Raw genomic sequence first — 17,407 nt, 5'->3', positions numbered from 1 at the left:
TTTTCTCTCTCATCAAATCGAGCTGATTTTCTTTTAAAACAAACCTGGTCGGCCGATCGCCACATCGTCCAGGACGATATGAACAAAATCCAATCGTCCAGGACGATATCTCAGGACGATAATTAATTTCCTTGGACGATAAAAACCCTTGCTCACTGACTTTTGTCATGCACTGATCGTCCCAGGACGATCCAAAATCGGCCCGGACGATCCTGGAAGGAAATCAAAGAAACGAGCTCTCACACAATGTTTGGGCAATGTCACACAATGTCCATAGTCTGTCGATTTCGACTGTCTTCGCTCAATTCAACTTTGAGGGGTCCCCCCCAAGTAAATTTGATGCTTTGATCGCATCGGCGCAGTCCGTATGATGATCAGAGGTCATTTGTGTAGTTTTCGCTAGCATCGCGCTTGCCAACAGTCATGCACATCATCATTTTTTATTGAGTTGCGCACTAATGACTATTTCTTAGCAAATTCATTGTTCTGAGCGCATCAATGTGATCTATTTTACGATCGGGCAAAATTTTGAGCTATTTAGATGGTGATCTAGGTATTCCGATGTTCTTGATAAGTGACATACCCGATAATCACTTTCTTTGATATACTCGATTGATCGTGGAATATCTTTAGAGGTCAACATAATTATATAGTGATTCTTGAACTACTTTTAGCATTGTATTTTGATTTTTGACAATGTGAAATGAGGAAGCCTATTGTGTTACTCTAATGTGTTGATTTGTGCTATGACACCATGCAATGTGACTTGAATATTTTGGAATGCTAGTGATGAATTATTAGGTCCCTGTTCTTTAGTTGTAATTTATAATTTGGAATGACTTTTTTCTTTCATCATAATTTGGCTGTATTTAATTTTGGTGTGGTTTGTTTTTAGGTATTAGGAGTGCACTGCATTCAAAATATGTGGGTGTTAACTTTTAGGTGTTTGATATGAAGTCAATCAAATGCAAAGAACTAATCTTAGGAATTTGAAATACCGTCATACCGTCAACAACTTTATTTTTTTGACTTTTGAAATTATCCCATATAAGGTAAAAGTCAAATTCATCGTTTACTCTCTACAGCAAAGCCATCCACATTGGCAACGTTCCAACCTTGCCGCTTCACATTCTGGTGTTGTTGTCTGTCATCCTATGTTCTAGCTCAACATTCCACATCCCAATCCAAATCACCATCCTTTTGTCTCTGTCGTCTCACATCCTGGTCCTGCAACCTCACAATCTTGACTTTCTTGCAATGCCTTCGACTTCGTGATCACAAAAACCCACCTAAATGCGGTGCCTTAGATTCATTTTAAAATATGTTAGAAAATATATATTTAGAAGAATATATTAATACATAAATTTTGATTCATGTTTCGTCCAACAAAAAAAATCCTGAATTTAATTATAATCAACTAAACATTCTTAAATATCTAAAAGTGCTGTATTTAGTTTACTTTGCATTTGGAGTGAACATTTATTTTTAGTACTTGCAACTGAACGGCCCTAGTTGTTAAATCAATATTCTTAAATTGTATCTTGCATATGCTATGGTGAATGGAAATTGACATCATTTAGGATTTTAATAAGCATAGCATTCATGCTCGTGTATTCAAAATTTTAAGCTGCCTTCTTGGGTTTAACATTAGTTTAGGCTATTGGGTTTTGCTTGTTTTGGTGTAGGATTCTGAAAATGATCATATCTATCATTCGGAGCTCTTCACATTAACTAAGAAGATGGCAATGGGAGAATATCAGAAGATCTCTTTCACTGTACCAATATTTGAGCCACATCCACCACAATACTACATACGTGCAGTTTCGGATTCATGGTTACACGCAGAATCAATTTATACTGTATCTTTCAATAATCTGACATTGCCAGAGGTAAGCTTATTTTAAGAAAATGTTTTATCCTGTACCGTTTATGGCTTTTCTTTTATATTCAACTTTTCTGCTAATATATTTAGACACAAACATCACATACGGAGCTTCTAGACTTGAAACCCCTTCCTGTGAGCTGTCTTGGAAATCAAACTTATGACAACCTATACAAATTTTCACATTTCAATCCAATCCAAACTCAGGTTTGCTTTTTAATTCCTGTTCCCTTTTTATAATATTTCTTGTTGATTCTTATACTTATAATCTATCTAATTTTTCTAATTTGGCAGATATTTCATGTCCTTTACCACACAGAGAGCAATGTCCTCCTAGGAGCACCAACAGGAAGTGGAAAAACAATATCTGCTGAGCTGGCAATGCTGCAACTTTTCAATACTCAACCTGATATGAAGGTTTGGTTTTATTTTCAGATGAAAATCACGCACTTATCAAGTTACATAACTATATCATTGCAGGTAGTTTACATTGCACCGCTATATAACTATATCATTGCAGGTAGTTTACATTGCACCACTTAAAGCTTTAGTTCGTGAAAGAATGATTGATTGGAGAAAGCGGCTAGTTTCTCAGCTTGGGAAAAAGATGGTATGATGCAAAATTTACGTGACTTACAGAATAATTTAATTTTAATTTTATCATCATATTATAGCACATTTTGATGATCTGGAAATATGATTATTATTATGGTAATAATAGTAACAACGCTGTTAGGTTGAGATGACTGGGGATTTTACTCCAGATATTATGGCACTATTATCAGCTGATATCATCATTTCTACTCCTGAAAAGTGGGATGGAATTAGTAGGAGTTGGCACAGTCGAGCTTATGTGATGAAGGTAATTATGTTAGCATGTTTTTTATATAGTTTCTTGTGGTGTCATACCTTTCTTGCATGATAGCAGTTGGAAATAAACTCGTGTATTAGCTTTTGTAAGCATTTTTAGATGGATTTGTTGGTGCTTAAAATTCATGCAGTCTCTCCCATTGCATAGTTTCTAGTTCCTACATTAATGTCACTTCTGTTGTGATTATGTTGATCAATAGGTGGGACTTATGATATTGGATGAGATTCATTTGATCGGGACTGACCGTGGGCCTATTCTTGAGGTAAACTATTTGTTTTTATTTTGTTTTCATGATGAAATCATCTTGAAATAGTTGGGATAAGATTAATGGTGATGATGGTGCTTCAATTGTTAATGCAGTGAATAAGAAATATGCATTCCATTCTTCATATCTGAATTTTAAAAAATTTATTGAATATTACTTTTCATTTTAATAACATTAATGAAGATGAACTTTAAAAAAATCATAGAATATGACTTTTCATTTTTGTAACTTTAATGAACAAAAACATTACATTGCAGCCAGAGTTATGAACTAGAAATAACAAGAGTTCTATACAACATCGAGCATTCAGGTTAGCCTCAATAGCTTGAAAATGAACTGATGCATATCATATCATAACTCATACTTTAATGTATATATGTAATACATCGTCACAAAAGCACCTTCTAAATTTTTTGTATCAATACATTTTGCAAACCTATCACATCATCGATAGGGGTGTCAATAAATGAGCATACTTGAATCAGTTGAAAATTTGGGCTTAGGTTGACCCGATTACTATTCGGGTCAGGTTTGTATACTATCAACTCGAAGTTGACCTGATTATTATTTAATTGTAATGCTTAGGCACTTTGTAATAATGAAGTTTGTCATGTCGGATGCATATACTTACCTTACACGTGTTCAACTGTGTCAAACATGCTATCTACGTGTGCAACTAAAAAAATAATGATACATGTGTCTTTAATAATAAATTATAATATTTAAAATATAGTTCATTAATAATTTAAGCCATCTTCTCTCTTTTATTTAAAAATATATTACTTTTAGCTAACAACCTATATTATCGTGTAACTATTTTTTCTTCAATTGAGTTTAAGGTATTTTATAAATTTAAATATTATTCTTATTTTATAATTAATTAGAATTAATTTATAATTGTAAGAATTCATTTCATATTTATTTGACTGGTGCAATTACTATATATATTCAAAATTTTAATATGTAATATTATGACATGTCCACATGCGTATGTGCCCTATATTTTTAATGGTAGATGTGTCCAATGTCCGTGTTATATCATGTATGTATCAGTGCATTATGGCTATTTAAGTTTTGGTTTTGAAAAGTTAGAAACAAATTGTTAAATTGATTTGTATATTATAAGATTAAATGGGTAATAATTTTCGTAATTGGTTCGGGTTGATCCAACAAATTTTATGATTCATATTATAAACGGGTTAGACTGGTTGGGTTCAGCTTATGCATGTTCGGTTCGAGTCAAGTTTGGGTCAAATATTTTAATCCATATAATAAATAGGTTGGGTTCTAATCGAATAAATTCCGGTCGGGTAAACTTCGAGCCATACCTGAACTTGATCCATTAACTCGAATTGACACCTCTAATTGCTGGGGTGATGGAAGGAAAATGAATCAACACATGGGGACAAGCGTTCTCGACTAGTATCATCAGGGGTGACTTCGTCTTTTAACATACATGCAAGCATTGCTATACATTACTTCTTTTGCATTCTCCTCTACATACATTGCCTATTTGAGTGGAAAATTGCCTTAAGTATATGTTCTACGTAAGCGGAAGTTGTTGAAGCATAATATGAAAATACATGCATGTCATTCAAAGCAATATGGTAGATCATTTAAATTAGAAAGAGAGAAATCATTGTAAAGCCTTGTTTCCATCATTTTCACCTCAAGGAGCAAGAATGATAAGCATAACAATTAAAGGCATAGGTTTAGGAGAAACGATTTTCTCCCATTAAGAAATGGGGTCACCCAAGTTATAAGAATTTGGATTATGAGCATATGCCTTGGCATCACTTTAAAACTCCTTTCTTGCATGGATTTCTTCATATGCTTAAGTTCATCACCTTGTACATTTGTTAAATTTATGAAGTCACTTTCTTTTAAATGATTCTTAAACATAAGGATAAATCTACATTTGTTTAATTTATTAAGTCACTTGCTAGTTCAATTTACCAATTGTCTTTGTATAGGGAGTCACATAATCTCCTACTCAGATTATATGCATAATAAACATAAAGTGAAAAATCCCTTCTTTATTAAGTTTAGCTTCTTCTTGGTTTAATCTATTTCAAAGCATAAATGTCTAATACCTTATTGAATCTTCAATTGATATAATCCATTTTCTTGATACAAACATTTAACATCATTCCTAAAATTTAGTTGTCACTAATCTAAATATAACCATGAATGTATGGTTCAAAACATCTTTAATCATGTGGTATCATTTCTAACCTTTTTGGTTGATCTAGTGATAGGTTTACATATCTTAATATTCTAAATTCTCCATTAAAAATCAGATGGGTTAAAACCATACCCAAAATATATTAAAATAAAAGTTCTGATTTCTTTAATGGTTTCTCACATTACTTATTCAACACATTTTTAAGGCATCACAATGCAACATGTTAATTCTAAGGTTTTTTAGGAGTTGCATTATTCTTGAGTTAGATGGCAGGATAATGAAGAAAAAGATAGGAGCTCAATTTCAGGCCCTCCACTTCCCTACTTTGTCTCGATCTTCTCTCTTTTTCTTGCTTGGCTTGCCCTTATCGATGCAGAATCTATGCTTATTGCATACAAAGATGTATGAAGCTCTTCCTCTCTTATTTCTTGCACACATTGAACCCTAAGGATAACCTATGTGTCTCCCTTACTCAATCTCCTCGCACGACCTGATTGCAACTGAACTTTCTCTGGCGCCAGCTTCTTAAGCGTTAGGAAGCATCAAACCAACTTTCTTTCCCATTTCCGTTCTTGATTTCTCTCTTCTTGATCAACTGCCCGTCGCCTTCTCTTTGGAATCAAGCTATAGATCACCGGAGCCTAGCCTACCTCTGTTATACAGAAATACCATGTATTTTAAATTAAAGTAATTACTGTAACATTTTACTTATATTATAATATATTTCTTATGATAACATTAGATCATAAATGTGAAATCTTCTCTAAATGCAAATGCACTTAATCTTGCAATTATATTTGAAAAATTATTTTATTTTTCTTTATTCATTTATCCTTCTTGTATGTTAATAAAATTTTCATTTAAATGAAATTAATATAGGTTCAAGCATTACCATAAGTTATTGCTTTTTAAATGTTTAATATGACACGAAGGTTCTTGATTACCTTCATAATTATTTTAATAATTACTAAATCTAATTAATTACACTTTATTAATCATTGTTTAGCTTAATAGTTATAAGGGCCATATAAACTAGGTGTGTTATGTTGATGTTATGTGTAAGTTTGAGTTTCTTTGTCATTTGTATTCATTTATGTGAATCTGCATCAAAGCATTTGTTAACACGGATGCTTTTAAGTTTTAATTGTGTTTATGCATGCATGTGTCTTTATAGATCTACATTTTTTATGAATGCAGATATGGAGTTATTTATGACTTATCTTCATCATAACATAATTATGTCATCTATTTGAGTTTTCTTTATGAATCTTCAGTCTCCATTCATTCTTGTTGAGTGCTATATGTTTATTTTCTATTCATTTATATTAGTTCCTACGTGTTGCGATAACTCTATTTTATGCACAGTTTTAGGCACAACTTCTAGCACTGTTTCATTTTCTGTATATATTTTTTTCTTAATTTTTCAACCTATCATCTTCCACCTTCCATATTGCATGTGCAAATCACCCAAATTTATTTTTTGAATAACTTTAATAGATAGAATTATCATCGACTCTTTAATATAAAGATCTCTCAATCTAGCTTCTCATTTTTATCACACACTCATCTTATAAATAGGCTCGTTGTCAGTTTAAATGCCTACATGCATGCATGATTGCCATGGAACTATATGCCTTGTGTTGCACTTTTTATAATTTCCTGCGTTCAAAGCAGACATGCAGAAATATGGACAAATTTGAGCAAGATCTAGTGCATAATGGAACTAACAGTCATTTTTCTTTTATGTACTTTTTTCAGGAGTGCATCATCTTCTAATACTGGTTTGTGTGTGCTTGCATGCATGATTGTTTGGTTGGGCATGGACTCATGTATGAATGAATGGTTAAAGGGTACAATTTTCAATGCATGCATGCATGCATGGGTAAAGCCACCCGTCGTGCTGTTACGTTTTTTGGTCTTCAGATTTGCAGTAGGAAGTTGGGAGGTCTGGTGTACATCTTTGCTTCGAATTATTTAATGTAATTTATATCATCCATCAACTTTTTGCACTAGACTCGAGTCTGTTTCCTTTTGATCTTCTTGTCAATTTTTCTATTTCCATAGAAGCTCCTAAAGTAATAGAAAACAATTTTCTCTTCTTAATCTAAATTAATAATTAGGATTTAAAAATGCAATCGTGATCGTACCACCACTTGGATGGAATGTCTTTTGTCTTTGTTATGTAGCCCTTATTCACCTGGAATTAGGGGTGTCAATATTTGACACGACCCGAAAACTCGAACCCGACCCGTTTCGGGTTCGGGTCGGGTTTTCGGGTTCGGGTTCAGCATTTCGACCCGTTTTAAAAATCGGGTCGGGTTAACCCTTTGACCCGCAAACCCAATTTTGACCCGACAACCCGAGATTGACCCATTTTTGACCCGAAAAGAGGAGATTGACCTCTTTGCTTCGAATTATTTAATGTAATTTATATCATCCATCAACTTTTTGCACTAGACTCGAGTCTGTTTCCTTTTGATCTTCTTGTCAATTTTTCTATTTCCATAGAAGCTCCTAAAGTAATAGAAAACAATTTTCTCTTCTTAATCTAAATTAATAATTAGGATTTAAAAATGCAATCGTGATCGTACCACCACTTGGATGGAATGTCTTTTGTCTTTGTTATGTAGCCCTTATTCACCTGGAATTAGGGGTGTCAATATTTGACATGACTCGAAAACCCGACCCGAACCCGAAACGGGTCGGGTTCGGGTTCAGCATTTCGACCCGTTTTAAAAATCGGGTCGGGTTAACCATTTGACCCGAAATTGACCCGAAAACCCGATTTTGACCCGACAACTCGAGATTGACCCGTTTTTGACCCGAAAAGAGGAGATTGACCCATTTTGACCCGAAAATTAGCCATTTTTTTGTTGGAAACGGGTCATTCGGGTCATGTCGGGTTGACCCGGACCCGAAGCAGGTCGGGTTCGGGTCAGGAAAGTTGACCCGTTTTAAAAACGGGTCGGGTTTTGGTTGACCCGAATAGTGCCGGGTCAGTTTCAGGTTCGACCCGAACCCGACCCGTGACCCGAAATTGACACCCCTACCTGGAATGCTTAGTTAAATTTCATGAAAATTTATTTATTAATTTCACCTTAATTTTTTTTTCCATGAATGTGTCTATAAATTGGCTGAGTTTAATGATCATATTTATACCCAATGTTATGCATTTACTTGTATAGTGATTAAGGGGATGTAAAATTTCGAAAATTTCTTGGTTAAAGATGATTCTGCGTAGGATTTAAAATTTTGTGAATTCCTTGATTTCTAAAATTTGTTGAAAATCTGTCAATTGTTCTATTTTTTCCTTTTTTTTTTGCAAATGCTATATTTTTTAGATTTCTTTGACTTATTAAGTTTTTCATACTTTTATCATTTTTGTGTGATAACCTTGAAGGTCATTGTTTCAAGGATGCGGTATATATCATCTCAAACAGCACGTTCCATTCGTTTCATTGGTCTCTCAACTGCTCTTGCTAATGCACGGTTTGTTTTTCTTGGAGTTTTGTCGTGCCTCCTCCTTATATCTCTCTCCTTTTTAAATCTTTAAAACATTCTCTGCAGCATCATATTTAATATTATTTTGTATCAATTTATGTGCAATGTTTCATGCTATTACTAAATACTTCATTAAACAAACCCCGATTTAAGTCTTCGGGCAACATACAATCACCTGCTTAGTGTCGTTATTTACATATGATCCAACTATATTTAGTAAACATTGATGCAATTCGTTGCTAGCCATCTGATTCATGATGTCTGAATCAGTTGAATTATTTTTATTAGGAATAAGCTAACTTTCATTGTGTGATTTATTATTTTCACGAGGTTTTCATGCAACAAGCCTTTAGGGATAGTTTGACTCACTATTCTCAACAAATAAGCCTTTAGGGATAGTTTGACTCACTATTCTCAACAAATTTCTATAAGTGAAAATTACATATGGGCCACCAAAATCATTTATATATGAACTATTGAATATATGCATTTGCATGTGCCACAATCAAACTATTTGAATTTTATTTAAAAAACTAGTATAGCATGAAGTAATTGCAAAATATTACTAGATAAAAAAAAGGTAAAAACATACATGATATAGGTCGATTACATCACAATGAAGTAGCTTTCTACTCGGAGAGAAGTCTTAAGGGTACAATCCTTATTAAAAATGTCTAGCTTGAAGTTTTGTATATTTTGGAGTGCGACATTAGATTTTTTTGCTATTTTTTCCTCTTAGCATTTAAAAGTTGAAACTTTCTTTGACTATGAATTTTGTGTGCTAGAAATGCTAATATTAGAGCCAACAAATTGAGAGCATATACCATCAATATCCCAATGACAAAATGATCATTAGGAGCCAACAAATTGAGAGCCCATACCATCAATATCCCCAATGACTGAATGATCTTTAGTAGTGAAAGCATGTGATGTATTTGGATCAATAATCTTGTAAGTTGTTGCAGGGGCACTCTTTATCATTGGGCTAACATAAAGAAAGACACTCAATTCAAAGCAGGATCTAAAGTTGATTCAAAGTTTTGTGTACAAATTGTTGGAGAAATTTTATCATCCTCAATGGATTGAGATATTTTACCTCGAGCATGACATAAAAATAATATATTATTCCGAAGGACAAAAATATTATTCCGCTATGGACTCATTAACAAAACTCATAATTTTATGTTTCAATAGAAATTTGCCCTTATTCAATATTTGGTTGAATGTAGCTCATTTTATTTAGGGGTATGGATGCCCAATAGGGGTAAGCACCTATAATTAATTACATTTCAAGCATTGGTTACTTTAGAATACTTTTGATTAAATTAGTGTTTATTTAGAGTCATCAAAATATTGGCTAATTATCATTCTTAATTTTGAGAAATTCTTGTTCAAAGATTTGATATTTGAGTTAAGGGAGAGATGATCCGGTCCATACGGGACCGGTCTAATAGAGAGGCGGAAAACATCCACCTCTATTTTTGCGTGATCCGGTATGGAACGGTCTAATAGAGACCTAAAACTGCATAATGAGAGTGAGGAAAGCGGTATATTATAAAAATGCATTTCTCAGCTTGAATGGCATTGGTCTTTTTTAGAACAAGTGAATCAGTGCTATTGGTAAACTAGTGAATCTTGAACCAGAAGAATGTGATGGCAAAAAGCAGTCTCAGTCATGCCTTTGCTTAACTCGTTGCTTCATGAAATGCGGAACATAGCCTTATTATGCTTCATAGTCTCTGCTTGCATTGCTATATTGCAGCGCTGCTACGTTACACCAACGATCATTGCTTCAAAATGGTTCTTCAAGGTTTTACTTTAACAACATTGGTCTGTCATGTTTGTCCCAATGTCTTTGTAAATTTCCAAATCTAAATAATTATCTATTCTATGATTTTATATTTATGCATCTTCAAAGCTAATTCAACTTCCCTTTTTTTTTGAAATATTGATAATTTTTTTCATCTTGTTCTTTTTTAGCATTTGTTTTCACTTAACCCGCTAACTCTTATTTGTTTTGTCGTTGAGTTTTCAGAAAACTTTTAATTCAATGAATTTATGTACTATTCATTCTTAGGTTTTAATGCTTATGATATTCTTGTTGCCTGAAATAAGTAGTGCTTTAAACTGTAATTGTACTTCTAATTCTCTTATGCATCAAGAACGGATCACCTGGTCATTGATGCACTTGCCTATGACATAATATGCAACTAGTTTGTTTATATAATTCATTTAATGGGATAACCTTTTTTTTAAGCATCAAATTAACCAGTTCTTGGCTATTTACATGTGGCTGTTTATAATAATCAATTTTTTTCATGAAGAGCAAGTTTCCCTCCCTCCGTCTTTTCCTACTTTCCTCTCTCTCTCTCTCTCTCTCTCTCTCTCTCTCTCTCCCTCTATGTGTGTGTGTCTTGCCCCTTTCTCTTTCTGAAAATTTTATTTGTTTTTTTAATTTCTATCCCAGTGATTTGGCTGATTGGTTGGGTGTTGGAGAGGTTGGTCTTTTCAATTTCAAGCCTAGTGTCAGACCTGTACCCCTTGAAGTACATATTCAGGCTAGTTCTCTGGTTATGAATTTTTCTTGTAATTATGTTTTTATTTTTGCTCTTTTTTATATGGAAAATCGAAGGTAAATGTGCTGTTTAGTTGTCTTGCTAAATCAGGATGTTTCCAAATTGCAATAAGTTTTTCATTTCATTATTTCTGACGGGCCAGTCCTTCACGAAATATTAATTGTAAGAAATGTAAGCCAAGTGGCGTTAAATTAATTATTAAATTTTGTTTTTCTAGAAGTTCTCTGCAAGCCACCATTGAAGCTTTATGTTTAATATTATTGATCGAATATCATCATCCACTACTGAAATTGTATTTATATACAAACCATAATTTATAAGTTAGGCTTCATCTTGTAATCCTTATTAACTGCCTAGTTGATTGCATAATATATCATAATTTTGTTTTGTGTGGGAGCCATGACAGAAGGCGCTATACTATGTTCGCCTCAGTGGCTGCACGATTACTTATTTCAAAAGAACTTGCCCTTCTTTGTGAGATTAGCAGCCACTTGATTTCATAACAAAGAACAGAACTCAGCATAATCAAATTAAGTGTGGAAATCCTGAATTAGCAGCTCAAATCCAGCCCTTGGAATCAATCAACAACCCACTGCTGCCAGCCTGTAGCCAACAGCCACCTATGGGGTTGCTGCATTTCCGGCAGTGCCAGCTGCTCACCAGCTTGTTCCAGGCGTCTCGCCAACCTGCAGGCCTCCAACTAGCATCCATTGCCATTCCTCTCCCTGCTGTCATGCTCCTAACTGCGGTCTATTAGCTCTTGTTACCTAACGGGGATTGGATTTAATTCTTACATTCATGCCATACTTTATTATAAATTGATGTTCCTTATTTCTAACTCTTTTATGAGGTCAGTGATGATCTTCTTGCATTACCTGGTTATCTTTCTATTTAAGGTGTCTTGTTGCTCCTATAAATAGGATAACCCTTCTGCATTTTGATGTGTGAAAATAATATAGTATTCTTCTACTATGTTATTTAATCATGAAGTTTAGGCATTGTTTCGATTAGGGTTTTTTTTTTCATGCATTAGTTAGGAGTACTTGACAGAAGGCTAATTAAGGTTGTTTGGGTGAAAAGAAATGCGAAGTAACTTGTCCAAAAAAAATTTTGTTAGAAAATGGTGCAGCTGGCTGTGATCCATAAAATAGCTTTTCATATGAATCTGATTGGAAACCGGAATAGTATAAGCTCAACTAAACGATCCCCTAGACAATCTGCGGGTGTTGGGCTTTTTTTAGATAAGCATTTCTTTTGGCTATCTCGATGCTAGGCCCTTGTGAGATCACTTCTGTCTCTTTTTATATTAAGAACGTAGGAATTCGAGGGGTTTCTCATCTATCAATGGAATCCATCTTGATTTATATTTTTGTATTGAGTGTCTAGTGTCATTCATCGGGGCTACTCTACTAAATAGTCGTTATATTTTAATAGGGCTATCCGGGGAAGTTCTACTGCCCAAGAATGAATAGCATGAATAAACCTGCATATGCTGCCATTTGTACCCATTCCCCCTTAAAACCTGTTCTTATTTTTGTTTCTTCTCGGCGTCAGACTAGGCTTACAGCATTAGATCTCATTCAGGTATGCTCATTTGTTTTACCTTTTTTAAGTTTTGTAATTTATGGAATAATTTCAGCAGTTTTTTACTATGCTGTGGTACAAAAACAGCTTGCAGCTGCAGATGATAATCCAAGACAGTTTTTGAATATGCCAGAAGACGAAGTAGAAATGGTCCTTTCACAAGTTACTGACAATAATTTGAGACATACTTTGCAGTTTGGAATTGGGCTTCACCATGCAGGTTTAAATGACAAGGATAGATCTTTAGTAGAGGAACTATTTGCAAACAACAGGATCCAGGTACCTGCCTCTCACCATTGTGCTTAGAGGCCTGCCTAGGCTTTTTTTGGTCCTATTAGATAGCAGAATGTAGACAATCTAAAGGGCTTCTACCTCTAATCAAGAACATACTTTTACTTGGAATATAATTCAGATCTTAGTATGTACTAGCACGCTGGCTTGGGGAGTAAACCTTCCAGCTCATCTTGTTATTATTAAGGTGTGAGAAGATATCAACTTTTTTCCTCTTTTATTGATAAGTATCTCCATAGTTTCCTTTTGAAATATCAGTTCTGTTGCAGGGGACTGAATATTATGACGGAAAAACGAAGAGATATGTTGATTTCCCGATAACCGATATTTTGCAAATGATGGGTCGTGCAGGTCGGCCTCAGTTTGACCAGCATGGGAAGGCTGTCATTCTTGTTCACGAACCAAAAAAGAGCTTTTACAAGAAGGTTGAGTTATAAAGCTTGTTTTATGCCAATATCAATCCACTGAAAATTCTTTGGTCTCACTCTTACTCTTATATGATATTGACAGTTTCTTTATGAGCCATTCCCAGTTGAAAGTAATCTGAGAGAACATCTACATGATCACATAATTGCAGAAATTGTTACCGGCACAATTAGGCATAAAGAGGATGCCGTTAATTATCTAACATGGACCTTTCTTTTTCGTCGGTTGGTATGATATTATGCCTAATTAGTTCTTAAGGTCCCTTGAAATGATGCATTGTTATTTATTTGATTTAATGTTTTAATTACCGATACTTTTCTTTAATTTTTTATTTCAATTCAATTAATTATTAGTACATAACCAGCTAACCATAGCCTGCTTCCTGTTTAAGTAGGTCTAGAATTCATCAAATTATCAATATAGCAAGGTGTCAATAAATGACTTGACCTGACAACCCGACCCTAGCCTAATTTATTTTTCGATTGACTTAATTACTATTCAAGTTGGTTTCGGGTTTGAATTCTTGATCTGAATAATTTGCGAGTTGGGTTCGATTTGACTTGAAAACCTGAAACTGACCTGAAATTTACCTAATTGTCATTCGGGTTAAATGGGCCATGGTTAGTTTAAACTATTCGTATTTGGGTTAAATTGGTTGCATTGATCTAAAAAAAATTCAAGATCCTTATCATAAACAGGTTAAATTGGTTAGGTTTGTGTTAGGTGAGTTTGGGTCGGGTCAGGTTTTGGTCAAATATATTCAGCTCAGATCAAGTTCAAGCCTGTTCAAGTATATTTTAGACATAATTTGTCTATCATGTGTGTGAACCCGTCCTCCAATACGAAATTACACTATATAGATTTTGTTTGACTTTGCAGAATGTCATAGATCCTGCATTGCATGTAATATAGTCAGACTTAAAGATTAGCCACTTTAATCAGTTATGTGTCATAGTTTTAGCAGTTTTCCAAGTGGAATTATTATGATTCCAATCAAAATATATCTCAACATTTTTTATGCATTGCTAGCATTTAATTTTAGTTTTGGTCATTTTTGTAATTTATGATGACCATGCTAGTAGAATAAAAATAATCTTATGTCCAATTTTGAACTTATAAACAAAGATATATTTCAATATTGTTTATCTGATTGTTATTGTATTGGTGTACTTGTGTTTACTTTAGTTATAAATGTGGATGTCATGTGGCATTTATCAAGGATCATGATCCACCTTTGTTGTAATCCTAATGTCAACTTAGGTCAGGTAAAATTTTTATTGTATATAGAACCTATATTTATGATTGTTGTGAATTAGATTTCCGTTTGTTGAAGGAACATTTAAGTTTAAATATATTCTATTTGATTCCCTGAAGATTTTTTTAATATAAAAATATATATTATTTGGTGAAGTCTTCCTAATTTTAGATTATCATGTGAAAATTTTTCTCCAATTGTATTTAAGATGACATGAATCGTTTGATGATGGTTGTCAACCTTACCTGGTACTATCATATTGCATTTGTCTTTCATTTGCTCATGCAGTTGAGATGATGAAAGAGGGGAGGATGAAGGAGAAACTCTATGTATCGACTTGGAGCGATTTGCATGTACAATTTAAATTAAGAGAGGTCACTCACAATAGACCTAAAAAATGATATAATTCAATCAATTGCAGTTTGATTTGAATACAAAACATAAATTCTTATTTATTGAAATAGTGATACAAAGATTAGGGCCATTAGGCTAATGATTTTGAAATTAAATCTAATAGAAGAAACCAAGAATAGAAATGAAGAAAAGAAAATAATACTTTTTATTCAACTGCACATAAAATCGATATATATAACATAGTGATGAAATGAAATGCTTCAAATATAATCCAAACAGTAGATAAACTAATACAGAATATTAAATTTTAAATCTAATTGATGTAGAACTATATGAACATATGATGCTATTAACTTTGAAATTGCACGCTTATGAGTGAGTAATATCAATTATTCGACTTTCTACGACTTAAACAAAAGATTGAAAATAATAAAGCAATGATTAAGTTTAGGCAATTGATTACAAGACAAAGTTAGAAGCAAAAAATAATCAAATCAATCAAGTTTTGCTTAACGTGGGGTTTCCAAAGGAAAGCCCTCGATTAACAATGAATAGTCACTATTAAGATCTCTCACACATGCTCATATTAGAGGGCTAGGTTGAGAAGCTTTCATAATTTTGATGATGCCACAATCGAGGAGTTAGAAGATAAAAAGGTTCGGAGGAGAGTTCACCTTCATCAAGTTTCTAAACTTCACCCCAACGTTCTTCAGGATTCGAGCGATGTTCGTCTGTGGGTTCGCTTTGAAGCAAACACTCCTTGTAGTCGACAAGGGATGAAGTGTTCTAGGGATTTGAATGTGGCCGGCCAAGGGAGGAGAGCTCCCGTCTTCCTTCCTCAAAAAAAAAAAGAACAAATTAGGGTTAACATTTTAGGAGGAAGGGGTGAGGATAGGGTCGACCATCCAAGGGAGGGAGGAAGCATGAAAAGTAAATTCCAATTTTGTGGAAATATGGTAGGGGAGACACAATTAGGGAAATCAGGAATTAATTTCAGCAATTAACGAATTCTGAAATTGATTTTGGGAAAGATTGATTAGGGGGTAATTAATTGGAAGGAACAAAAGGGGGAAGAGGAGAGGGAGAAGGGGGCGACGGCTAGGGTGATGTGGGAAGGTGATTTGGGGAATTAAAAGAATTACCAAACATAGAATGTTAAATTAAGGAATGAGGGATTATGACAAATCCCTAATTAATTTAAATTGGCGTGATTTGAAAACTTTCCTAAGATAACTCATCTTATTTTAGTAAATAAATTTCAAATTTAAAATAGATTGAAATCTGAATTTATGACCTTCCTAATTTAAAATGCGTCATAAATGGAAAGTATCAACTTTGTGATTTGAAATTTGGAGGCAAGGGAGGGGATGATGTGGCTAGCGGCTAGGATAAGGGGAAGAGTTAGTGCCGGCGGCTAGGAGGGGTTTGGGCTGGCCCCTAGAATGAGGGGAGGGGATTTGGGTCGGCGACTAGGAGGAGAGGGGTGGTTTTGGGCCGGCGGCTTGGAGGAGGAGAGGGGTTGTTGGGCCGGTGGCTAGGAGGGGAGAAGAACCACGAGCCCGGATGTTTCCTGCGGTTGATGGGTAATGCTTTGCCCTCACCTAGGGACTTCAAACTCTTCAAGAATTCTCACAATAACTATTAGAATTCACCAAGAGACAAAGTGCAGGAAATTTTCTTTCTCATATCATCATCCCCTCCAAAGAGGAGGAGAGGCCTATAAATGGCCAAAATACAATGATATGTCTAATGAGAAAAGTGCCCCCTGGGGTCACATAAGGCTACTCCTTCAAGTGAGGGTAAAAATAAAAAAAGATACATAAATAAATCAAATACAACTAAAAGCTCAAAAATAAAGTGGTCCAATCATGACCGTAGATCTTCGGCCCCTTCTTTGATAGACTTTCCACGGTCGGATGTCCTCATCACTAATATTGTGTTGAACTTTATAAGGAAAAAACATGAAGGGAAATATGATAATTTTGAGTCTATAGAAGGGACACCGATTTCAACTCTCTCTCCTTTGCATGTGATAAAATAGGAGTTCCCATTGTTAACTGAATTTTTTTAATCTAGTCAAACTCTATTTCATAGAAAAATTAAATTTCATCTTAATTATGACTCAAAGTGACTCGATTTACATAATTTAACTAATTGATTCAAATTCGAGTCAATTTTGGCTCGATTAAGCTTGAATCGATTAAATTAAATCGATCA

The 17,407-nt window shown here is 34.2% G+C and overlaps 1 protein-coding gene across 3 annotated transcripts in view; it reads left to right on the top strand.

The window, feature by feature from the left end:
• The window catches only part of LOC110113266 (DExH-box ATP-dependent RNA helicase DExH14), a 75,431-nt gene that overhangs the window by 33,291 nt on the left and 24,733 nt on the right, over window positions 1-17,407 (top strand). For all 3 annotated transcript variants that reach the window (XM_020845766.2, XM_020845767.2, XM_020845765.2), the window contains exons 28-40: window positions 1,686-1,889; window positions 1,973-2,089; window positions 2,177-2,299; window positions 2,403-2,492; window positions 2,619-2,744; window positions 2,953-3,015; window positions 8,604-8,692; window positions 11,172-11,262; window positions 12,715-12,864; window positions 12,952-13,143; window positions 13,277-13,342; window positions 13,425-13,580; window positions 13,666-13,809. In XM_020845766.2, the coding sequence (XP_020701425.1) occupies window positions 1,686-1,889; window positions 1,973-2,089; window positions 2,177-2,299; window positions 2,403-2,492; window positions 2,619-2,744; window positions 2,953-3,015; window positions 8,604-8,692; window positions 11,172-11,262; window positions 12,715-12,864; window positions 12,952-13,143; window positions 13,277-13,342; window positions 13,425-13,580; window positions 13,666-13,809 (1,611 nt within the window). The remainder of the gene's footprint in view (window positions 1-1,685; window positions 1,890-1,972; window positions 2,090-2,176; window positions 2,300-2,402; window positions 2,493-2,618; window positions 2,745-2,952; window positions 3,016-8,603; window positions 8,693-11,171; window positions 11,263-12,714; window positions 12,865-12,951; window positions 13,144-13,276; window positions 13,343-13,424; window positions 13,581-13,665; window positions 13,810-17,407) is intronic.

The sequence above is a fragment of the Dendrobium catenatum genome, unplaced genomic scaffold (assembly GCF_001605985.2).
Source record: "Dendrobium catenatum unplaced genomic scaffold, ASM160598v2 fragScaff_scaffold_1284, whole genome shotgun sequence".
In the NCBI taxonomy this organism is placed as follows: domain Eukaryota; kingdom Viridiplantae; phylum Streptophyta; class Magnoliopsida; order Asparagales; family Orchidaceae; genus Dendrobium; species Dendrobium catenatum.
This window is presented reverse-complemented; position numbering and strand designations above follow the sequence as displayed.